This window comes from Dama dama, chromosome 14 (genome assembly GCF_033118175.1).
Source record: "Dama dama isolate Ldn47 chromosome 14, ASM3311817v1, whole genome shotgun sequence".
NCBI classification, from domain to species: Eukaryota; Metazoa; Chordata; class Mammalia; order Artiodactyla; family Cervidae; genus Dama; species Dama dama.
In genome coordinates this window covers 37354994-37380179 of record NC_083694.1, presented here as the reverse complement: position 1 = coordinate 37380179, position 25186 = coordinate 37354994, and the positions used below count along the sequence as shown (strand labels likewise).

Genomic DNA, 25186 nt, shown 5'->3' with positions numbered 1-25186 from the left:
TCCTGGACTTATGTGCTGTCTTCCCTCCTGAAGAGAGATCCCCATGCTCAAGGTCACGGAGCTGGAACTGAAATTCATCTTAGCATCCAGCCATCCGTTCATTCTTTCTTTCTTTCACTCTGTATCTACAATGTGTCTGTACCAGGCATGGACCTGCCTTGGGTTTCAACACAGTGTGATCATCCAGTATAACTTCTTAGTTGTCCAGTTGGAAATCTGAGATAAAAGACCTTTCCAAACTGAAATGAGCATCATGGCTGGCAGTATTTCATTTCCATTAATGAAATATCTCAGAATGATTAAACATGAAATAGACACAATTTCCTGTTTCCTATGCACAAACGTCTCTCTCCCTCCCTGTCTCATATCCTCCATGTTTAGGCACGCAGGGGGCATCTGCTCATTCTTGTGGGTAGTTTCACGTCACAAAGTCAGTGGACAATTGATAGTTGCTTGACTATGTCCCAGAAACTAAGTCTAGCCCACATTGGATCTGAAGATGTCCATGACTTAGTGACATCTCTTGTCCTGAAAGAAGTGTTGAGCATTATTGTCAACTAACACTCCTCTTCTTGAATCAAGCAGGAAGATGTTTTTAAAATTTAATCCTGCAGTGCCTAAGTTTTGCCATATACAAATATGGAGGAGGTTTAACCCAGAGTCTTATAGACTTGAATGTCAGCCCAAAATCAAATACTTTAGAAAGTGCAGTACACTATAGAGATAAAACATCCAAAACCTAACATTAGAGACAAGAGAACTGAAATCCAGAAAAGAAGTGAATTACTCCATAATTAAGAGCATTATGGATTTTGAGTGTCTACCAAAAATCAAATACTTCAGAAATAAAGTGGAGTACCCTAGAGAGAAAATGTCCAAAACTTAACATTTATAGATGAGAAAACTGAAGCCCAGGAAAGAAGTGAATTACTCAGTCTCACACAGGTTGTGTATGGCAGAGTCAGGGCCAAAACCTCCAGTCTCTCAGCATTCATCAAGGCCAGGTACATCTGACTACAGTCTCCAAACACCCTGATCACCCTGGAGATGGGGCTCAAACCACATGACATATTGGTTCCATTCAGATAAATCTATGATGATCTTTTGTTCCCAGATCATCTGGGAACAAAACTTTGTTTAGAACTTAGAAACTTTGTTTGTCCTCACTGAGGAGCAGAGATTGTGCTTCTTGATTATTTCATTGGATTGGAAAAAAAAAAATGAAATGGTATTTTCCCTCTTGATGAACACTCTCTACAAGAAAATATCCAATTTTCTTTAAAAAAAAAAAAAAAATACCAGCTCTTAAATGGAACCAGGAGGGTATTGAGGAATGGGAGATGCAATTTTAGGAATTAGATGGAAAGCTTAGATGGAAAGACATGTTTCTATAGGAACACTCTTGCATGTAGGAAGGATGCAGAAATCATTACAGAGTGTCTGTGCTTGTTCACTGTAATGTAATTTACCCTGTAATCATCACCCCGTTTTTGGTAACGACAATCCAATTTTCTTTGAGAAATTTTCCACCCTCTCTGTCTTTGTTGTTCAGTTGTAGCTGCTTCCACCCAGATGCCATCCTGCTCCAGGGATGGACTCAGGACTCAGACTTGGTCAGTAAACCATGAGTTTTAGTGGCCTTAGTGACTGGGTCAGAGCTGGCCAAGTGCCCCAAGCTAGGCCATTACTGAGCAGCTCTGGAACCTCACTGGAGCTATTAGGAAAGAAGTACTCTTGCTCTTCAGGGGTTATCCGTAACACAGAGAGGAGGCCTAGACCTGCTTGTCTAGTCATCTATGTGGTAGTGTCTAAGAGCAAAACTGAAAGAGGGGCAAAGGTAAGTACCTGAGGATATTACCAGAGTATCTGAATCTAGGGGGCCTTACTCTTGGAGATCTATCCCTAAATTTTATAAACTGCAAGGGCCATAAAATTTTCTTTGTTTCTAAGTCTAAGCCTATTTGAGTTGGGTTTCTGTCACTTAAAACCAAAAGAGACCTAATAAACCCATAACAACGAGGGTGGAGGAATGGACAGGATTGGGAGCAGAGGAAATATTTCCTTGAGGAGGTTAACTCTGGGATAGGACTTGAAGAATTATCTCCACTGATTTAATTTGATGTCTTAGAAAAAGTTTGGGTCCATTCAACTGAACGTTCATATGAAGCAAGTAAACAAGAGAAAGTGCAAATCTCTGTGACTGCTTAAAGAGAGTAAGAGCTTTAATGAAAGGGCAGTGACAATGTTTGGGGCAACTGGCCTAAGTCTTGGCAGTCCGTGAGAAGAAGAAAGGTCAACATTACCCAAAAAATTAGGGCTGCCGGGTGGCAGAGCAGAGCTCACCAGGAGAGCAGGGCTCATCCTGAGCTGACAGAGAGACCTCCACCCACCTAACCTTCCAGTGAAATTCAGTGTGAGAACATGAAAGTGCTTTTGATGAGGTTTCAGCTCCTCTAACTCCCACAATGCTTTCCAGGTCCCCAGAACATAATTTGTATTTTAGAGGCACCTAAAGAAGTCTGAATCAGGGTTCATCATCAGCCACATTTTCTCCATTGCTCAAACCTCAAGGTTTTTTTGCTTGTTTTTTTATAAAAGCTATCCCCGATCTCAAGGTCCTTCCTTTTCCATGACTTCTGTCCCTCCCTGTGTTTATCCAGAACAAACAGGGTGGACATTAGTCCTTTGACAAAAGCACAACATTAGACCTTCAGGACTGATTGCAATCCTACTTTTTGGACAGATGGCTTGAATTCTCATTGCCCCTCCTGATTGATTTCCTGATGATCATCAGCCCCATCCCACCCCACCTCACCACCCCCCCCATCTGAATGAAAGAAAAAACAAATTAGACTGAGGTGCCACCATAAAGCCCGGAGCCGATCAGTCATTCCATCAATATCTCTGAGCACCTGGCACCACAAACCACTGTGGGCATAAAGTGGAACACAAGCTACACCCATCCTCAGGGAATTTACACAGTAAACCACCAGTGGGGATCTTGTTTGTAGCTCTCAGATTATAAAATGGCTATAAAAGTTGGGGGCAGTCAAAAGACTTCACAGTGATGTCATGATGTCATCTATTAGTAGTTATGATTTCATAAAATACTAATTTAAAATATATATATATATATATAATGTGCATGTATGTACAAATGTGTTTGTATATACTTATATATCACATATAGCATTCGTTCTATTGAATATTCCTAATAATTAAACAATGTCAAATTGTAAAAAAAAAAAAAAGATACATGACACATGCCATGTCATGACATGTGTTCTACCAACCTCATTTATTTGAAACGTATTTAAAAGATCTCCTGGCCATCTCCTTCCCTGAATGTGGCCAGTGCTGGTAGTCGGTTACCAGCAGTGGGCCAGGGAAAGGAGCACGTCTCGGAGCCCCTTGGTTCTTCTCTTCATCACTGAGCTCCTATGTGCGGCACCCTCACCACCCACCTCAGGGAGGCAGATGGAGCAAGCCAGTCCTCCAGCTCAGGTTCCCCATGGTCAGAAAAGCTGTGTTGAAGCAGAGAAGTCCTCATGTAACAGTAACTGCATTACAAGTGTGATAAACATTCTAGACACCTTCAAATTAGTGTTGTATTAAAAAGGAGGTTAAATCCTACTTGGACTGAGGGTGGAGGAATGGACAGAGCTGGGAGCAGAGGAAATACTTCATTGAGGAGGTTTACTCTGACATGGGACTTGAAGAATTATCTTCCCTCATTTAACTTGATGTTTTAAAAAAAAAAAAAAAAGTTTGGGTGTATTCAACTGAAAGCTCATAGGAAGCAAATAAACAATTGAAGAGAAGAGAAACTGCAGATATGATCTGTGACCTGAATCTCCCTTGCTCAGTGTGATCAGAACCCCTGGGCAGTCCTACCAGCCTGGCTCTGCCTGTTCCCCAAGCAGTGAGGTCAGTGGCAGCTGCAACTCCGACTGTCCCATCCACGACCAGCCCTCCTCTTCCAAGGTAAGGCACACACAAGTAATGCCCATCGGTGAGCCTTTCCCCGATACCACCCTTTCAGGGCACAAGCTTCCCAGCCAGCTGCCCAGTTGCCCAAGGCTACTCTTTCCTCCTCCCATCACCTGGGGTTCAAGCCTGGTCACTTTCTTCTGGGGTGGCTCTGACACAGCTTGAAAGTCAGGGTTTCCAGAGATGAGACACATCAGAGGCTGCCCTGCCCACAGCCCTCTGTGGTCTGGCTCCAGATCTCAGGTGTTCCAGAGTGCAGTGGAACAAGTGTGTGCTCCGCTCAAGAAACAGAAAATCAGCCCTCATCTTGTTCCAGGGGTGGCAGCACACGGGCAGAGGGAGCCCCAACCCTGGGTCTTCTAGAAAACCGAGCCAGCCTCTAGGCACCGGCACTGGGGTTCTCAGAATTTTAGACAAAGGAGGCTTTAACCACGGAAACTCAGGCGGCAGCAGCCAGATGCAACCACAGCGCAGAGCAAGTCAGACACGCTGGTCAGAGGTGGAGCTGTGCCAGGAGCCGCCTCAGTGTTTGAGGCTTGTCAGTCACAAATACACATCCTGTTTACCTAAGTCATACAGTGTAAGTACACTTGGTGAAGTCCCAGCCTGTTGGCACAGGACATACATTCTTCATCTTATATGTGTGGATATGTGTATGAATATGCAAATATGAATGTACAAATACAATATGTGAATGTGCAAACATGATGGGTATACTAGTATCTGTTTCACAACCAGGTAAAGTCAGCTTTGCTGCCTTTGACTCACTGATAATAAAGACAGATTTTACACTCATTAAGAAGCTGCCCCTAAACCAAAGGACACAAACAATGTGTGTCCTTTAACTTGGTTTTCTAGGTAACCACATGCACCATTCTGTTTTGACAGCAGAAAAAAATGCTTTTCTTACTGGGAAATGGCATGAAGAAAAGAGAGCAGGAAGATTCTCCTCCCACCCAGCAACTCCCTTACTAAAGACCGTCACAAAGATGTCCCTTTGATTGTCAAATATTTATAAAATACTCAGGAAAGACTCCGGAATCTCGGTGATCCCCAGTCTGCGCCGCATCCCGAACCGCAGCCACGGCCGCCTGCAAGCTGGTGCTGATCCGACATGGTGAGAGCGCATGGAACCTGGAGAACCGTTTCAGCGGCTGGTACGACGCGGACCTGAGCCCAGCCGGGCACGAGGAGGCGAAGCGAGGCGGGCAGGCGCTGAGAGATGCTGGCTAGGAGTTTGACATCTGCTTCACCTCAGTGCAGAAGAGAGCAATCCGGACCCTCTGGACAGTGCTGGATGCCATTGACCAAATGTGGCTGCCAGTGGTGAGGACTTGGCGCCTTAACGAGCGACACTACGGGGGTCTGACTGGCCTCAGTAAGGCAGAAACTGCTGCCAAACATGGTGAGGCGCAGGTCAAGATCTGGAGGCGCTCTTATGACGTCCCGCCACCGCCCATGGAGCCCGACCATCCCTTCTACAGCAACATCAGTAAGGATCGCAGGTACGCAGACCTCACTGAAGACCAGCTGCCCTCCTGTGAGAGTCTGAAAGACACAATTGCCAGAGCTCTGCCCTTTTGGAATGAAGAAATTGTCCCCCAGATCAAGGAGGGGAAACGGGTACTAATTGCAGCCCATGGCAACAGCCTTCGGGGCATCGTCAAGCATCTGGAGGGTCTCTCTGAAGAGGCTATCATGGAGCTGAACCTGCCGACTGGCATTCCCATGGTCTATGAATTGGACAAGAACTTGAAGCCCATCAAGCCCATGCAGTTCCTGGGGGATGAAGAGACCGTGCGTAAAGCCATGGAGGCTGTGGCTGCCCAGGGCAAGGCCAAGAAGTGAGGGCAAGTAGCAGATTACTTTCCCAAGGATTACCCTCCTCCCCTGCCCTGGCCCACCCTATTCCTCTGCACTTCTCCCCGGCACATGTCCCACTGATGACATCTGTAGGCATTGTAAGTTGTAGCTGCAGGTGGGGACCAGCGGCTCCCAATTCTCACATTAGCCATTTTATCTCTTGCACCCACTCCCTTCATACAGTCTAGTCAGAATGGCACGTCTGGGGCATGGTCCTCAGTCCAAGCTGAGGGAAGACTTATCCAGAAGCATTGAGAGGTCATCACTGGGGGGTTTGATGGTGGTTTAGTACTAAGGAGCTGCTTGAGTAGGGGACAGGGAGAAAACCATGCTGAGGTGTGACCAATGAGGAGGAGTAAGAGCCTATTCGTGTCCCCAGAGGCCAGCTGGGCACTATTCTGTTAGGTGACTCAGGGCTCTAGTCATTCCAGTGGAAGATGAATGTAACCTGCATGGTGATTGAATCAAACATTCCTCCCTGACTCTAAAAGGCTGGATCAATCCTGAATGTTTTTGTGTTGCATTTACTTAAAAAACAAAAACAAAAAATTATATATAAATACAAAAAAAAAAAACAACAACCCCTTTTGGGGTTTTTAGTGGCGGTTGAAATATTCCCACATGTGGTCATCAGCAAATAAGTCATTCCTTACACCATCATGGGATAAGCTCCTTGACTTCTAAGGTGTAGGAGTTCATCCTGCTGTGTGTTTTAGAATCCCTCCCCTGCCTTACTGTTTTATGGCAGCGGAATGCCTCTTGATCATGTCCAAGTGTGTCTCTCACTGTGCCTGACTTCTGAATCATGTTCCAGTTGCTTGGCCCAGCACTTGGGCCCAGTACTCATTTGAGCATAACTGTACTAAAACTTTTTTCCAGATCAGTATAAAATAAAGGAGTGATGTGCAATAAAAAAAATAAATAAATAAAATAAAATACTCAGGAAATACAGAAGCCCTCAAACGATTACACACTATCTGGTGAGAGATACTGAAAAGTAATTATATACTTAAACTTTGTGGTGAGAGCAGGGACCGATGCCACAGAAACCAGGATGAGGATCACCAATGTTCCATGGGCAGGGTAGGGGTCAGAGAAAATATTTCAGAGGTTGTGATGCTCGTTAGGTCTCGAGCAGCTAAGCCCCAAGGAAGGTAGAGTCATTCCCAGCAGACACAGAGCAGAAGAGGAAAGCAAGGCGCGTTCTGCAAGCTGCCAGGCAGGAGCTCCCCCTGCTGTGATTTCCCCTATGGTACTTGGCGCCATCTGCCCTATTTTACCTTCACTTGTGTATTGTCTGTCTCCCTCAACTAGAACATAAGCCCACTGATGGCAGGGACTTTGTTCTCTGCTATACACTCAGCATCTAGAACATGCTTAGAATGTAGGAATCATAAATACTTGCTGAATACATGAATGCTGGCAGGAGTGTGAAATGAAACTAGACAGTCAGGCAGAGTAGCCCGAGCCTCCGTGAGGGTCTTGTGTGTTCCGCTAGTGAGTGTGGACATGAACTTTGAGACCTAGAGCAGCATTTACAAACTGGCTGCCCATAATTTACAGACTGCTCATACAGCTGAATATCAAAAACACAAACAACTCAATCAAAAAATTGGCAGAAGACCTAAATGGACATTTCTCCAAAGAAGACATACAGATGGACAAGAGGTACATGAAAAGACATTCAACATCTCTAATTATCAGAGATGCAAGTCAAATCTACAATGAGGTATCACCTCACATCAGTCAGAATGGCCATCATCAAAGTCTACAAACAATAAATGCTGGAGAGGGTATGGAGAAAAGGGAACCCTTTTACACCATTAATGAGAGTGTAAATCAGTGCAGTCACTATGAAGAACAGTATGGAGGTAAAAATAGGGCTACCATGCATGTTTGCATGCTAAGTCACTACAGTCATGTCCGACTCTTTGTGACCCTATGGACTATGTAGTCCACCAGGCTCCTTTGTCCGTGAGATTCTCCAGGCAAGAGTACTAGAGTGGGCTACCATGCCCTCCTCTGTTGGAGTCGCACTGAAATAATTCTCACAAACACACAGGATTATGAGAGACAGTGCAGGGAGAGCTCATGAAAGAGTAATTCCCTGAGGAAACTGTGAAAGCATATTTATTAGAAGCTTATCTGACAGCTCAGTGGAGTATCACAAAGACCAGAAATCAGGAACAAAGGCAAATATCTGAGGGAAATGAAATGCACGTGTACACTACTTCCTTGAGCTAGCAAGGGATTATGTGGGAATTATAAGGAGTTGTTCTGTGTGCAGACCAACATCTGAGGTGGGCTGATATGTCGGCCAAAATATTTGTCTTAGAGGCATGAGAATGGCTACACAAGAAAGAGCAGAGCTACAAGATAGCAATATCGGGAAGCGTCCATAAGCCTCTTATCAGAGAGCAGACAGCATGAAAGCTACAATCACAGAAAATCAACCAAACTGATCACAGCCTTGTCCAACTCAATGAAACTGAGCCATGCTGTATAGGGCCACCCAAGATAGATAGGTCACAGTGGAGAGTTCTGACAAAACATGATCCACTGGAGAGGGGAATGGCAAACCACTTTAGTATTCTTGCCTTGAGAAATCCATGAACAGAATGAAAAGGCAAAAATATATCACACTGAAAGATGAACTCCCTAAGACGGTAGGTGCCCAATATGCTACTGGAGAAAAGTGGAGAAATAACTCCAGAAAGAATGAAGAGATCGGAGCCGAAGCAAAAACAGCACCCAGTTGTAGATGTGACTGGTGATAGAAGCAAAGTCCAATGCTGTAAATAACAGTACTGCATAGGAACCTGGAATGTTAGGTCCATGAATCAAGGTAATTGGAAGCGGTCAAACAGGAGATGGCAAGAGTGAACATCGACATTCTAGGAATCAGTGAATTAAAATGGACTGGAATGGGCAAATTTAATTCAGATGACTATTATATCTACTACTGTGGGCAAGAATCACTTAGAATAAATGGAATAGCCCTCATAGTCAACAAAAGAGTCCGAAAAGGAGTACATAGGTGCAATCTCAAAAATGACAGAATGATCTCAGTTTGTTTCTAAGGCAAACCATTCAATATCACAGTAATCCAAATCTATGCCGCAACCAGTAATGCTGAAGAAGCTGAAGTTGAATGATTCTATGAAGACCTACAAGACCTTCTAGAACTAACACCCAAACAGATGTCCTTTTCATTATAGGGGACTGGAATGCAAAAGTAGGAAGTCAAGAAACACCTGGAGTAACTGGCAAATTTGACCTTGGAGTACAGAATGAAGCAGGGCAAAGGCTAATAGAGTTTTGCCAAGAGAACGTACTGGTCATAGCAAACACCCTCATCTAACAACATAAGAGAAGACCCTACACATGGACATCACCAGATGCTCAATACAGAAATCAGCTTGATTACATTCTTTGCAGCAAAAGATGGAGATGCTCTATACAGTCAGCAAAAGCAAGACCAGGAGCTGACTGTGGCTCAGATCATGATCTCCATATTGCAAAATTCAGACATAAATTGAGGAAAGTAAGGAAAACCACTAGACCATTTAGGTATGACCTAAATCAAATCCCTTACGATTATATGGTGGAAGTGACAAATAGATTCAAGGGATTAGATTTGATAGACAGAGTACCTGAAAAACAGACATTCATAACATTGTACAGGAGGCAGTGATCAAGACCATCCCCAAGAAGAATAAATGCAAAAGGGCAAAATGGTTGTCTGAGGAGGCCTTACAAATAGCTGAGAAAAGAAGAGAAGCAAAAGGCGAAGGAGAAAAGGAAAGATACACACATCTAAATGCACAGTTCCAAAGAATAGCAAGGAGAGATAAGAAAGCCTTCCTCAGTGATCAATGCAAAGAAATAGAGGAAGACAATAGAATGGGAAAGACTAGAGATCTCTTCAAAAAAATTAGAGATACCAAGGGAACATTTCATGCAAAGACGGGCTCAATAAAGGACAGAAACAGTACGGACTTAACCAAAGTAGAAGATATTAAGAAGAGGTGACAAGAATACACAGAAGAACTGTACAAAAAAGATCATGATGACCCAGATAACCACAATGGTGTGATCACTCACCTAGAGTCAGACATCCTGGAGTGCAGAGTCAAGTGGGCCTTAGGAGGTATCACTACAAACAAAGCTAGTGGAGGTGATGGGATTCCAGCTGAGCTATTTCAAATCCTAAATTATGATGCTGTGAAAGTGCTGCACTCAATATGCCAGCAAATTTGGAAAACTCAGCAATGGTCACAGGACTGGAAAAAGTCCGTTTTCATTCCCATTCCAAAGAAAGGTAATGCCAAAGAATGTTCAAACTACCACACAATTACACTCATCTCAAATGCTTGCAAAGTAGTGCTCAAAATTCTCTAAGCAAGATTGCAACAGTAGACGAACTGAGAATTTCCAGATGTTCAAGCTGGATTTAGAAAAGGCAGAGGAACCAGAGATCAAATTGCCAATATCCACTGGATCATAGGAAAGCAAGACAATTCCAGAAAAACATATACTTCTGCTTTATTGACTATGCCAAAGCCTTTACCTGTGTGGATCACAACAATCTGAGGAAAATTCGTCATGAGATGGGTGTATCAGACCACCTTACCTGCCTGCTGAGAAATCTGTATGCAGGTCAAGAAGCAATCGTTAGAATAGGACATGGAACAATGGGCTGGTTCAAAATTGGGAAAGGAGTACTTCAAGGATGTATATTGTAACCCTGCTTATTTAACTTATATGCAGAGTACATCAAGGAAAATGCTGGGCTGGATGAAGCACAAGCTGGAATCAAGATTGCCGGGAGAAATATCAATAACCTCAGATGTACAGATGACACCATTCTTATGACAGAAAGTGAAGAGGAACTAAAGAGCCTCCTGATGAAGGTGAAAGAGGAGAGGGAAAAAGTTGACTTAAAACTCAACATTCAAAAAACGAAGAGCATGGCATCCAGTCCCATCACTTCATGGCAAATAGATGGGGAAACAATGGAAATAGTGACAGACTTTATTTTCTTGGGCTCCAAAATCACTCTAGATGGTGACTGCAGCCATGAAATTAAAAGATGCTTGCTCCATGGAAGAAAAGTTATGTCCAAACTAGACAGCATATTAAAAAGCAGAGACATTACTTTGTCAGCAAAGGTCCATCTAGTCAAAGCTATGGTTTTTCCAGTAGTCATGTATGGATGTAAGAGTTGGACCATAAAGCTGAGCACTGAAGAATTGATGCTTTTGAACTGTGGTGTTGGAGAAGACTCTTGAGCGTCCCTTGGACTGCAAGGAGATCCAACCAGTCAATCCTAAAGGAAATCAGTTCTGAATATTCATTGGAAAGGCTGATGCTGAAGCTCAAGCTCCAAAGCTTTGGCCATCTGATGCAAAGAACAGATTCATTGGAAAAGACCCTGATGCTGGGAAAGATTGAAAGCAGGAGGAGAAGGGGATGACAGAGGATGAGATGATTGGATGGCATCACTGACTCAATGGACATGAGTTTGAGCAAGTTCCTGGAGTTGGCAATGGACAGGGAAGCCTGGTGTGCTGCAGTCCATGGGGTCGCAAAGAGTTGGACAGGACTGAGTGTCTGAACTGAACTGAACAAGATAACAGAGCTAATATGAAGACTAAAAAGTATATTCTTCCACACTCCTCCAGGGGATCTTCCAGTCCCAGGGATAGAACCCGCATCTCTTATGTCTCCTACATTGGCAGGTGTCTTCTTTACCACTAGCGCCATCTGGGAAGCTCACCAAAGCTACCATATGATTCAACAATCCCATCCTTGAGCACATATCCAGAGAAAACCACAATTTAAAAGGATACATGCACCCTAATGTTCACTGAAGTGCTGTTTACAGTAACCAAGACATGGCAGCAACATAAATGTCCATTGGCAGATTAATGAATAAAGAAGATGTGTACACACACAAATGAAATACTACTCAGCCATTAAAAATAATGAAATAAAGTCATTTGCAGCAACATGGATGGACCTTGAGATTATCAAACTAAGTGAAATAAGATAAAGAAAGACAAATTCATATAATACCACTCATATGCAGAATCTAAAAAACTGATACAAATGAACGTCTTAAGAAACAAACTTATGGTTATCAAAGGGGAAAGGTGGGGGAGGGATAAATGCAGAATGTGGGATTGTCATATACACACTGCTGCTGCTGCTGCTAAGTCACATCAGTCACGTCCGACTCTGTGCAACCCCATAGACGGCAGCCCACCAGGCTCCCATCCCTGGGATTCTCCAGGCAAGAATACTGGAGTGGGTTGCCATTTCCTCCTCCACATATACACACTACTATTTTCCAGTGGTCATGTATGGATGTGAGAGTTGGACTGTGAAGAAAGCTGAGTGCCGAAAAATTGATGCTTTTGAACTATGGTGCTGGAGAAGACTCTTGAGAGTCCCTTGGACTGCAAGGAGATCCAACCAGTCCATCCTAAAGGAGATCAGTCCTGGGTGTTCACTGGAAGGACTGATGCTGAAGCTGAAACTCCAGTACTTTGGCCACCTCATGCAAAGAGTTGACTCTTTGGAAAAGACCCTATGCTGGGAGGGATTGAGGGCAGGAGGAGAAGGGGACGACAGAGGATGAGATGGCTGGATGGCATCACTGACTCGATGGGACATGGGTTTGAGTAAACTCCAGGAGTTGGTGATGGATAGGGAGGCCTGGCGTGCTGCAATTCATGGGGTCGCAAAGAGTTGGACACGACTGAGCGAATGAACTGAACTGAACTGAACTGTATATTTAAAATAAATAAGGACCTACTGCATAGCATAGGGAACCCTGTTCAACATTCTGTAACAACATAAATGGGAAAAGAATTTGAAAAAGAATAGATATGTGTATAACTGAATCATTTTGCTGTACATCTGAAACTAACACATATTGTTAGTCAACTATACTCCAATATAAAATAAAAATTTTTTAAAAACTGGCAGCCCATGGGCCAAACATGGGAGGGCTTTGCTTGACCTATGCTGTGCTTTTTATATTAGGGTATTTTTAAATTTTTTATTCAAGTGTAGTTGATTTACAATGTTGTATTAGTTTCAGGTGTATAGCAACCTGACTCAATTATACGTAAACATATACCCACTCTTGGACATATATACACTACTATATATAAAATAGATAACTAATAAGGACCTACTATATAGCACAAGGACCTACTCAATACTCTGTAATAGCCTAGGTGGGAAAAAAAATCTAAATTAGGGTATTTTATAAAAGCAAACAAACTAGGTTTCAAGATTCCCTTTAATAATCAGAGGATGCATTAATACGGATCCTGTAGTTCTGCCAGGCAATTCAGCTGATGGTAACCGTAAAGATAGCTAGTGGTTTTTAATAAGACTGCCCCTTGAGTTCACCAGGATCTTTTCCAATCTCAATTGTCCTAGCAAGACAAGCAAGGCGGCTTCCTTCTTCACATGTCAATTGCTATTCCATCTTGATAAATGGGTTTGCAACCTCTTAACCTGAGTTCAGAATGTCTGGTTTAAAGATCCCAACGTGACAGCAATTCTCCGAAATAATCTCCCAATGACCCACACCCATAAATACTGGTATTTATGACCTTCCACAGTGAAACTGAGTTATTACGATGCAACAAATAGAATGACACAGAAGTGACACTGTGTGACTCCTAAGGACAATTCATAAGAAGCTAATCATCACACAAGAAGTTGGACTACCATGAGGCCTCCATGCTGGGAGGAAGCCCAAGCTAACAATGGGGAGACGCCATGTAGACAGAGTCCCCAAGTGTCCCAACTGAGATGCCAGACATGTGAAAGCCATCTTGATGCTCAGAACCCATCTAACTACATACAAAGAGGTCCATCATATGAGGGACTCCAAGCAAGGACCAGCCAGTTGAACCCTTTCAACCCACAGAACCATGATAAATATTAGTAAATTGTTTTAAGCCACTGTGTTTTGGTGACTTGTTACAGAGCAAAGGTAACTGAAACACACACGTTGCCACTTATTCAGAATGTGGCCTTAAGGATATTATTTGTCATCTTTAAGACTCAGTTTCTTCATCCTTAAAATAAGGAAAATATCAATAATAGTACTAACTTTAGAGTGTTTGAAATTCAAATTAAACTATGAATGGGATTACTTAGCCTTGAAGCAAGCACATCATAAGTGCTCAATAAATGTTAACCATTATTTAATTTTACTTTTCATTATTATTTTTGTTAAAGTCTGTCTAGTGGGTAGCATCTTTCACAACCAGAACACAGGAAAGGGAGGAGACAGGGAAGGTATGGATTAACAGATCAAGGTCAAGGAGGGTCTACATGAAGAAGACATTTCTGTGTGGTGCATATGACTTGGTCACACAAACTCTAGAGTGCCAGGCAACTGGCTATTTTATTCATTTTGGTGTCTGCACTAAGGATTCTGGAAACTCCTATCAAGTCAATAACTTAATCAAAAAACTTTATTGAGCGCTGACACTAAACGTCAGGTGCTGAGGATACGGCAGTAAACAAAAATAGATAAAGGCCTCTGTCCTCATGGAGCTTCCATTCCAGGGTTGGAGAAGATATCAAATAAATTTTAAAAAGATGTAATATGGCATATATTGATAAGTACAATGGAAAAACTAAGTAAACTAGGGTGATAATGTGGGTGGGGTGGAAGAAATTGGGTTGTAACTGTAAAGTAAGTGGGTCCCTGAGGACAGGAAGGGCTTCCTTCCAAGGAAGGGCTTCCTTCCAAGGAAGGGCTCCCTGAGCATAGCAGAAAGTGAAAGAGGTCTCTGGGATGGGGAGGGACCATCATATAGAAGGAAGGACCCACTTTGTCCTGTGAATGTAACCTGTTAAGTTCTAACATTCTCCATTTCTGACTGATTCATTTCATAATTCATTGTCCTTGTAATAATATTTGAATTGTTATCTGTTTTCTGAAAAGTATAATACTTGGGAAGTTCTTTTTAAAGTAAGAATAAGAGCTTTGGAATTTCCCTTTTCTTTCTTTTATCATTAAAGATTGTTGTAAATCTTGAAAAAAAAGAAAGATCCAAACATAAAAATGAAATGAAGTCTCATATTTTACATCTACTGTCAATCACAACTGATAAATATTTATGTCTTCTCCCAATAATTCTGTGAGGTAAATGCTATTATATATTATCCTTAATTTACTCAGTTACTTTTTTATCCTATTGTGCTCTATTTCTCTTTTAAGCTACTTTAACTTCTTTTTGGAACAAGGCAAGATGATGCATTAGTCATGTGAAGGTGGGTTAAGCAACAAATAACCCCCAAGTCTCACTGTACTAACACAACAGCGTATTTCTCATGCACAGAAAGTCCACAATGGCTGGGCTCCACTGTGTCTTCATTCAGGGACCCTAGTCAGCTGAGGCATCACATTTACACTGTCAGCAGGGAGAAGGAAAGATGGAACACTGCCACCAGCTCTTCAGTGTTTCTGCTGAAAAGAACACAAATCATCACTTCTCCTCAGTGAGGGAGGGAAGGAGGGGAAGAGGGAGGGAGGGTGTGTGTGTATATGTTCTAAATGCCTAGAAGTAAAAGAAAATAGGTACTGATGAGTGGTTTGTCTACCACAGATGGATAGATGGAAATGATAGATGATAGTAGGTAATAATTGATGGAAGGGAGGGAGGGACAGAGGGGAAAAGAAAGAAAATATGAAAGGAGGAAAGGAAGAGAGAGAGAGAGAAAGAAAAGAAAAACTAGGTAAAAGAAAGGAAAACTGAGACTTAGAAATGGTCAAACATTTGCACATGGTGAAAATGTTTATAAATAGCCGAATCAAAATCAGAACCAAATTCTACTTGCTTTTTCATACTAGTCTTAGAGACAGAATACCTGGACTCCCTGCTGCTGAACAAAGTTCTCTGATACCAAGTCAGATGTTATTTCACATCAGGTCAGGCACTGAATGTGCCTCTCTGGGTGTTAAGTGGATCTCTGAATTTTGTTTTCATGAAGCACAATTTGAGAACCTCTACACTTTTTTCCCAGCAAATTTTAAAAACTATCATTATTCAAGTATCAATCACCACAGAAAACCTCAGTCAGCTCCACAAACACCACTGTCCCATGGGAATGTGCTTTGAGACTCACTATGATGAAAGTCTCACTCAGGAGTATTTTCCACCACCAACAACCAGTTCTCTGATTCTCCAGACACCAACTGTGTATTCAACAACTCAATGCAGTTCTGACACTAACTTCCCAGAGTGCCTCAGCATTTAAGGGCTCAATCTCACAGACTGTGTCCCACTTCAGGTGCCAGTCGAAAGTCCTGGGCCTCCCATACTTCTGACTGACTGGCTATAAAACAGGGTTCGAGCTTCCATGCTGTTTCAGGTCACGCAACCCTCCTAGCACACCTGTGCTTACCAACCTCAGACTCTCCAAATGCCATTGATTAGGGGTTTTTAATGGAGGTTTGATTATGTAGGTGTGATCGGGTAAAGCATTGACCACTGGTGACTAATTCAATCTCCAGCCCCTCTACCCTCCCCAGAAATTGGGGGTTGTCTTTCTGGCAACCAGCCCCCATCCCCTACTTTGTGTAAGAATGTCTTTTCTTACTTCTCCAGGCTGAGACAAGATGCAGTTTTTCTGCCGGCTCAGTCGTCATATCCTGAAATGAAGATCCTGTGTGCCGCAACAAAGACCTGGCACAGCCAAATAAATTTTTAAAAATATGTTTTTTTAAAAAAAGGAAATCACTTTCTTAATAAAAAAAAAAAAAAAGAAAGAAACTTCACCAGATTTGTTCCCACCGCTGACCCTGACCCTAAAAGGGGGGAAGGGGAGGGGCAGGAAGGACTTAAAATACATTTTATCAAACTTGGGATTTTAAACCTAGTTGAGAGTGAAAGAGTCCTTTGAGAAACTGATAAAAGCAAAAGACAAATAAGAATTAACTTGAAATTCTGCAGGGACTTTCAGGTTCCTCAGGCACCTTCTCCAAGCTCAGATGAATTTCCATCCCAGACCCTTGCTTCTCAAAGGTTGGGTGTCCAGGGAAACCCAACATATCCCTAGGCAGAGAGATTCACACTCTACACCACACTCCTCCCTACTGTAAGGCACACACCTGGAAACATTTTTGAATAATTAGAAGTGTCTCCCACATGTATCCTCAGTCTTTGAGTTACTCAAGGAAAATCCTTCCTCCAGGTGGGTCACCTCTTTGATGTGAAGTTAATTCTTCCATAAGGGAGAGTTAATATGGAAGAGGGAAATTTTCCTGAAATAAAATACGTGTCAAGATTTATCTTGGTTTTGATCCGGACTTCTGAACTCAATCTTCCTGGTCATTTGTGTCTTTAGTTTTTCCCAGGCCAATTACTGAGGCTTCCCTGGTAGCCCAGTGGTAAAGAATCTGCCTGCAAAGCAGGAGACGCAAGAGACACGGGTTCCATCCCTGGGTCGGAAAGATCCCCTGGAGAAGGAAATAGCAACCCACTCCAGTATTCTTGCCTGGGAAATCCCATGGACAGCAGAGCCTGGAGGGCTACAGTCCACAGGTTGCAAAGAGTCAGACACAACTGAGCACAGCACATGCCAATTTAAAAATTTAGATTTTTCTCTTATTTGTCTTTTTTTTCATTTATTTTTATTACTTGGAGGCTAATTACTTTACAATATTGTAGTGGTTTTTGCCATACATTGACATGAATCAGCCATGGATTACATGTGTTCCCCATCCTGAACCCCCTCTCCCACCTCCCTCCCCATCCCATCCCTCTGGGTCATCCCAGTGAACCAGCCTCAAGCTTATTTGTCTTTGGAATTTTTTTCTATGTCCTTCATGGAAAAAGGCAATGAAGAAAATGAGGAAGTGGCACTTTTCCCCACCCCTTGCCTGAAAGGGATTAAAAATTCCTAAAGTGTCACAGATTAATTCAACTGGTTAACCCATCATAGAAAGGACCTGTAAGGATCCATATTCACGGCAAAAGCTACTTTCTTAATCCCAGTTGGCCATTATCTCAAACATAAGCCTCCAGTCTCAATGTAACTGAGGGGGACCCTATGGGGGATCCCATGTCCTCTGCTTTAGCTCCTCTCGGAAGTACCTAGATAACAGTATCTGATGCACATTTCCGGAGTTGTTTTACAGATGCTAAAGTGAAAGTGAAAGTGTTAGCTGCTCAGTTGTGTCTGACTCTTTGTGACCCCACAGACCATAGCCCATTGGGCTCCCCTGTCATGGAATTCTTCTGGCAAGAATATTGGAGTGGGTTGCATTCCCTTCTTCAGGGGATTTTTCCAACCCAGGGAAAATCTACCACCAAACGGAAGAAATTCCTTAATACGAGCACAGAGGCTCCAACCTACTGGAGCCTGAGGATTAACAATGTTAACCCTATAACTCCACCCTATTACCTCACCATCAACCAATCAGAGAATTGTCCATGAGCTGATCCCATGCCTTGAGATGCAAAATGCCTTGCTGAAATCCACTGGGGAGTTCAAGCTTTTTGAGCACTGAAGTGAAATGAAAGTTGCTCAGCTGTGTCCGACTCTTACTACCCCATGGACTGCACCCTGCCAGGCTCCTTGGCTCATGGGATTCTCCAGGCAAGAATACTGGAGTGGGTTGCCATTCTTGTCTCCAGGGAATCTTCCCAAACCAGGGATCGAACCCAGGTCTAATGCACTGCAGGCAGATTCTTTACTGTCTGAGCCACCAAACATGTTTTGAGCACTAGCTGTCCCGAACTCCCTACTCGGCACCCTGCAACCAATGCTGCCCCTTCTTTGACCACAACCTGGTGTCTGGAGACTGGCTTTACTCTCACGGGCAAGCGGACCCAAGTTTGGTTTGGTAACAACAGAGAAGAGATAATATTTGGAGGCCCCACACCTACTAATTAATCTCCATAAGCAGAAAAACTCACGTTGTGTTTCAATAATGGCATCTTCATATAATAAGAGAAAGCCAAGAGGAGAGGTAAGATCTGATGATCTTTGCCCTGGGAGAGAAACTGAAGTCCATCTGGTTAGTGACCAGCTATGGTCATGAAGCTCATTGTGCTTTATGCCTCTGAGCTTTTGGGGCCTTTTTGTGGGTAAAATGCCATTCAGGGTAGTCCCAATTCCAACCCTTGCCCAACAATGTCCACCACCACTGCTTCCATTGTCTGGGAAAACCCTATTCATTCAATTTCTCTCTGAAATCTGCTCTGCCCAGGCAGGGGTACACCCTCTGTGTTCCTACAATTTTTCATCATATCACTACCAGAGCACTTAAACATGATATTATATTAATGGCTGTTTTTTGCATTTCTCTTGTCAACCCCTGCTCACTAGAATGAGGTTCCTAAGTTTAGAGACTGTCTTAAAACAGCCCTGCCTGAGGCCTCTGCATTTTTTCTTGGGGAAGCATCATAATGGCAAAGTAACCCAAATGATGTTTTAGACAGAATTTAACTGGAGAAATATCAATAACCTCAGATATGCAGATGACACCACCCTTATGGCAGAAAGTGAAGAAGAACTAAAGAGCCTCTTGATGAAAGTGAAAGAGGAGAGTGAAAAAGTTGGCTTAAAGCTCAACATTCAGAAAACTAAGATCAGGGCATCTGGTCCCATCACTTCATGGCAAATAGATGGGGAAACAATGGAAACAGTGGCTGACTTAATTTTTCTGGGATCCAAAATCACTGCAGATGGTGATTGCAGCCATGACATTAAAAGATGCTTGCTCCTTGGAAGGAAAGTTATGACCAACCTAGACAGCATATTAAAAAGCAGAAACATTACTCTGCCAACAAAAGTCCATCTAGTCAAGGCTATGGTTTTTCCAGTGGTCATATATGGATGTGAGAGTTGGACTACAAAGAAAGCTGAGCACCGAAGAATTGATACTTTTGAACTGTGGTATTGGAGAAGACTCTTGAGAGTCCCTTGAACTGCAGGGAGATCCAACCAGTCCATCCTAAAGGAGATCAGTCCTGGGTGTTCATTGGACGGACTGATGTTGAAGCTGAAACTCCAATACTTTGGCCACCTGAAGCGGAGAGCTGACTCATTGGAAAAGACCCTGATGCTGGGAAAGATTGAGGGCAGGAGGAGAAGGGGATGACAGAGGATGAGATGGTTGGATGGCATCACCAACACAATGGACATGGGTTTGGGTGGACTCCGGGAGTTGGTGATGGGCAGGGAGGCCTGGCGTGCTGTGGTTCATGGGGTCGCAAAGAGTCAGACACGACTGAGCGACTGAAATGAACTGAACATGAGTTAAGACATAACTGAACAAGGCATATCCTTTTAAGTATTTAATCTCAGAAACCTTACAGTTCTAGAGAGGGAGAGGAGACAGATATCTAAGAAAATTTTTATCATTATACTATAATGATAAAATAGTACAGGGATATGTGAAAGGATGAACATTGTTAGAACATCTTTTTCCAAATGAGTATGTACACAGTCTTCATCTGAAAGTTATGAGGTTTGTTTCATGGAAGTCACATGTATGTGCACAGGCAAATATGTGGATGTCCACATGGACTTGTCCAAGCTGTGCTCAAGAGAGACAGGAGCAGGCCCAGACTAAGGCAGGAGATCAGGTAGACCTGACTTTCTCTTCTTCTGAGGCTATGCCATGAAAGAAAATGAGACAAGACTTGACATAGCCCAGCAGCACCTGGACTGGGTCTCCTTGGCCCTTCTAAAGTGCTCCTTACATTAGGAGAATGTATTCTTGATCTATGAGGGTTTTCAAGTACTGGGTGGCATGCTGAAATGTTAATATTTTGGATATATATTTCATTAAATTAAAAGTTTATTCAAATTTAAAAAATAAAAACAAAGTACTGGGTGCTGTTACTCAGGAAAAGTTTTGAATAGGGAAAAGCTTTGAAATGGGTCGGGCAATAAAGGGTCATCTGTTGGATCCTTTTTGAACCAAAGGTAATAAATCAGTTAAGCTACTTGATTCCACAGAAAAAGTCCTACACCTATAAAACTTGTGATGAGGGGGAAGTAAGTTCATCTAACTACCAGTGGAAGTTTGCATCTGTAATTCTTCTTATAGGAAGTTGAAATTTATTAGTAATTAATGTTCCCCAATGGCAATCTTGAGGGCAAATCATTTCCTTAAATTTCATTTAATTGTCTTTCTGTTATGTGACTCCTCTTTCATGAATATTACAGAATAGAAATACAGATCCACAGCCACTTTTCAAAAATAGATGAACTGATCATTTCTTTATTGTAAACAATAGTCTCTCAATAAGTTTACAGTTCAGACTCTCACTCCTGATAACATGCAAAGAAGATTACCTCTTTTTACAATCAAACAGCTGTCAGTGTGTATGTGTGTGTGTGTAGCAGAGTCTGACTCTTTCGCAATCCCATGGACTGTAGTCTGCCAGGCTCCTCTGTCCATAGGATTTCCAGGCAAGAATACTGGAGTGGTTTGCCATTTCCTCCTTCAGGGGATCTTCCTGACCCAGGGACCAAACCCACGTCTCCTGCATTGCAAAGTGTTCTTTATCACTGAGTCATGGGAGAAGCTGTCAAGAGATATAGCTCTAAACTGATCCATACTATAGTTAAAAAAAAAAACACAACACTCTAAAATGCCTACGGTTCTTTATTTGCTCTAACTATAATTAGGCAAACAATGGCCAGGGATTTCCAGATGGCACTAGTGGTAAAGAACCCGCCTGTCAATGCAGGAGACGCAAGAGATGCTAGTTCAAACCCTGGGTCCCCTGGAGGAGGAAATGGCAACCCACTCCAGTGTTTGTGCCTGTAAATTCCATGGACAGAACAGCATGGTGGGCTACAGTCCATGGGGTCGCAAAGAGTCAGACATGACTGAGCAACGGCGCACACCTAATTAGGCAAACAATGGCCAGAGTTAGCCTGGGATAGGCAATATGGCCCTGTGATAAATATTTAAGGTATTTCTGAGTGGATAAACTTGGGTCACTCTGGAATTCATAGAAACAAGCAGCTCAAAACCCTAGTAGGCCTTGTGCGATTCATGTGAAGGGTGCTCTGGGGCTGTAGGGGGAGATCAGAGACTCTTGGGGGAGAAAAGAAGAGCCACAATTTCCGTTCTCTGCTGTGTTACTAGTTGTTATATTTAAGCTGAGCCTCTTTGATGTGAGACACATTAACATTTCACACTCCCTCAAATCAATATTCTTTTTCATGTGGGGATTTTGAGTCATTTTTATACTTACTCTTTAAAGTTCCATAAACCATAATAGATAAGAATTCTGATTGCCTGCTCCTGGGGAGAGCAGACCTTTCGTGACCAGTGATAAAATACTGTTCATTTCTACTGAGTGTTGCCTGGTTCTTAGAATTGGATTGTGCAAACTTCCTTACCCCTCAAGGTTAAGGGTTGTGGTGGTCCATCCCGAATACATAATGATCACAAAATATTTTACCTCATTGAATAAAATATCTCTTGAAAGAAAAACTCATCCCTTTTTCTTTTTACTGAAGTAGAATTGGTTTGCCGTGTTGTATTAGTTTCAGGTGTATAGTCCAGTTAAACATATATTTCTTTTTCATACTCTTCTCATATTATGAAATAGTGAATATAACTCCCTGTGCTATACAGTAGGTCCTTGTTTATCTATTTTATGTATAGTAGTGTGCATTTCTTAATCCCAGATTCACGGTTTATCCCTCTCTACTTCCCCTTTGGAAGCCATAAGCTGGTTTTCTACATCATGATTCTACTTATGTTTTCTACGGTTTACTCATACAATTTTTCACATTTCACATGTAAGTGGTATCACACAGTTTGTCTTTCTCTGTTTGACTTTCTTCACTTAGTCAGATAATCTCCAGGTCCATCCATGTTGCTGCAAAAGGCATTACTTCATTCTCTTTTAAGGCTAAATAGTATTTTATTATATATATATGTATGTATATACACATATACATACATATATAGTTGTTCAGTCACTCAAGTCATGTCTGATTCTTTGCGACCTCATGGACTACAGCACTCCAGGCTTTCCTGTCCTGCACTATCTCTTGGAGTTTGCTCAAACTCGTCCATTGAGTCAGTGATACTATCCAATCATCTCATCCTCTATTGTCCCCTTCTCCTCCTGCCCTATCTTTTCCAGCATCAGGATCTTTTCTAATAAGCTGGCTCTTCACATCAGGTGGCCTAAGTATCGGAGCTTCAACTTCAGCATCAGTCCTTCCAATGAATTTTCAGGGTTGATTTCCTTTAGGATTGACTGGTTTGATCTTCTTGCAGTCCAAGTGACTCTCAAGAGTCTTCCCCCACACCACAATTTTAAAGCATCATCTCTTTGGTGCTTAGCCTTCTTTTTGGTCCAATTCTCACATCCATACATGACTACTGGAAAAATCATAGCTTTGACTAGACAGACCTTTGTTGAGCAAAGTGATGTCTCAGCTTTTTAATATGCTGTCTAAGTTGGTCATAGCTTTCCTTCCAAGAAGCGTCTTTTGATTTCATGGCTGCAGTCACCATCCACAGTGATTTTGGAGTCCTTAAGAAAATAATATCTGTCACTGTTTCCACTTTCCCCTCTTCTATTTGCCATGAAGGGATGGGACCAGATGCCGTTATCTTAGTTTTTAGAATGTTGAGTTTTAAGCCAACATTTTCACTCTCCTCTTTCACCCTCATCACAGTACTCTTTAGTTTCTCTTTGCTTTCTGTCGTAAGGGTGGTATTATCTGCATATCTGAGGTTGTTGATATTTCTCCTGGCAATCCTGATTCCAACGTGGATTCCTCTAGCCCAGCATTTCACATGACGTACTCTGCATATAAGTTAAATAAACAGGGTGATGATACACAGCCTTGATGTACTCTTTTCCCAAGTTTGAACTAGTCTGTTGTTCCATGTCTGATTCTAACTGTTGCTTCTTGATCTGCATACAGGTTTCTCAGGAGACAGGTAAGGTGGTCTGGTATTCCCATCTCTTGAAGAGTTTTCCACATTTTGTTGTGATCCACACAGTCAAAGGCTTTAGAGTAGTCAATGAAGCAATATATGTTTTTCTGAAATTCCTTTGCTTTCTCTATGATCCAACGAATGTTGACACTTTGATCTCTGGTTCCTCTGCATTTTCTAAACCCAATTTGTACATCTATCTGGAAGTTATCAGTTCATGTATTTTTGAAGCCTAGCTTGAAGGATTTAGAGCATTACTGTGCTAGTATGAGAAATGAGAGTAATTTTATGGTAGTTTGAACATTCTTTGGCATTGCCCTTCTTTGGGATTGGAATGAAAACTGACCTTTTTCAGTCCTGTGGTCACTGCTGTTTTCCAAATTTGCTGACAGGTAAGAGTGCAGCACTTTACCAGCATCATCCTTTAGGATTTTAAATAACTCAGATGGAATTGAATCACCTCCATTAGCTTTGTTCATAGTAATGCTTCCTAAGGCCCACTTGACTTCACACTCCAGGATGTCTGACTCTAGGTGAGCGACCAGACCATCATGGTTATCTGGGTCATTGTTTTTTTGTAGCTGTGTATTCTTGCTGCTACTTCTTAATCTCTTCTGCTTCTGTGAGGCCCTTACTGTTTCTGTCCTTTATTGCATACATCCTTGCATGAAATGTTCCTTTGACATCTCCAATTTTCTTGAAGAGATCTCTGGTCTTTCCTGTTCTATTTTCCTCTATTTCTTTACATTGTTCACTTAGAAAGGCTTTCTTATCTCTCCTTGCTATTCCCTGGGACTTTGCATTCAAGTGGGTATATCTTTCCCCTTCACCCTTGCCTTTCACTTCTTTTCTCAGCTATTTGTAAAGCCTCCTCAGACAAACACTTTGCCTTCTTGCATTTCTTTTTCTTTGGGATGGTTTTGGTCACCACCTCCTATAAGTTACAAACCTCCATTCATAGTTCTTTAGGCACTCTATTCACCACCCCCACTGTGTAATAAGGGATTTGATTTAGGTCATCCTTGGAATGGTCCAGTGGTTTCCCCTACTTTCTTCAGTTTAAGCCTGAATTTTCCAGTAAGAAGTTCATGATCTGTGCCACAGTCTGCTCCACAGGTCTTGTTTTTGCTTTTTTGCTGAGTGTATGGAGCTTCTCCATATTCTGTTGTAAAATATATAATCAATCTGGTGTTGACCATATGTTGTTATCCATTTGTAGAGTAGTCTCTTGTGTTGTTGGAAGAGGGTGTTTGCTATGACCTGCGTGTTCTCCTGGCAAAACTGTTAGCCTTTGCTCTGCTTCATTTTGTACCAGGGCCAAACTTGTTCGTGTCCAACTCTTTGTGGCCCACCAAGCTTCTCTGT

The 25186-nt window shown here is 42.4% G+C and overlaps 2 protein-coding genes across 2 annotated transcripts in view; one reads left to right on the top strand and one right to left on the bottom strand.

The window, feature by feature from the left end:
- FASLG (Fas ligand) overlaps positions 1–25186 on the bottom strand; it is a 66148-nt gene that overhangs the window by 39357 nt on the left and 1605 nt on the right. The gene's annotated exons all lie outside the window — the stretch shown is intronic.
- Positions 5064–6725, top strand: LOC133069155 (phosphoglycerate mutase 1-like). Its single transcript, XM_061160346.1, has one exon. It carries the CDS (start codon positions 5302–5304, stop codon positions 5836–5838), a length of 537 nt encoding a protein of 178 aa, XP_061016329.1. The 5' UTR covers positions 5064–5301; the 3' UTR covers positions 5839–6725.

What these genes read in the sequence shown, in the direction of transcription:
- LOC133069155 (XM_061160346.1), top strand. Translation starts at nt 5,302, where the DNA reads ATGTGGCTGCCAGTGGTGAGGACTTGGCGCCTTAACGAGCGACACTAC.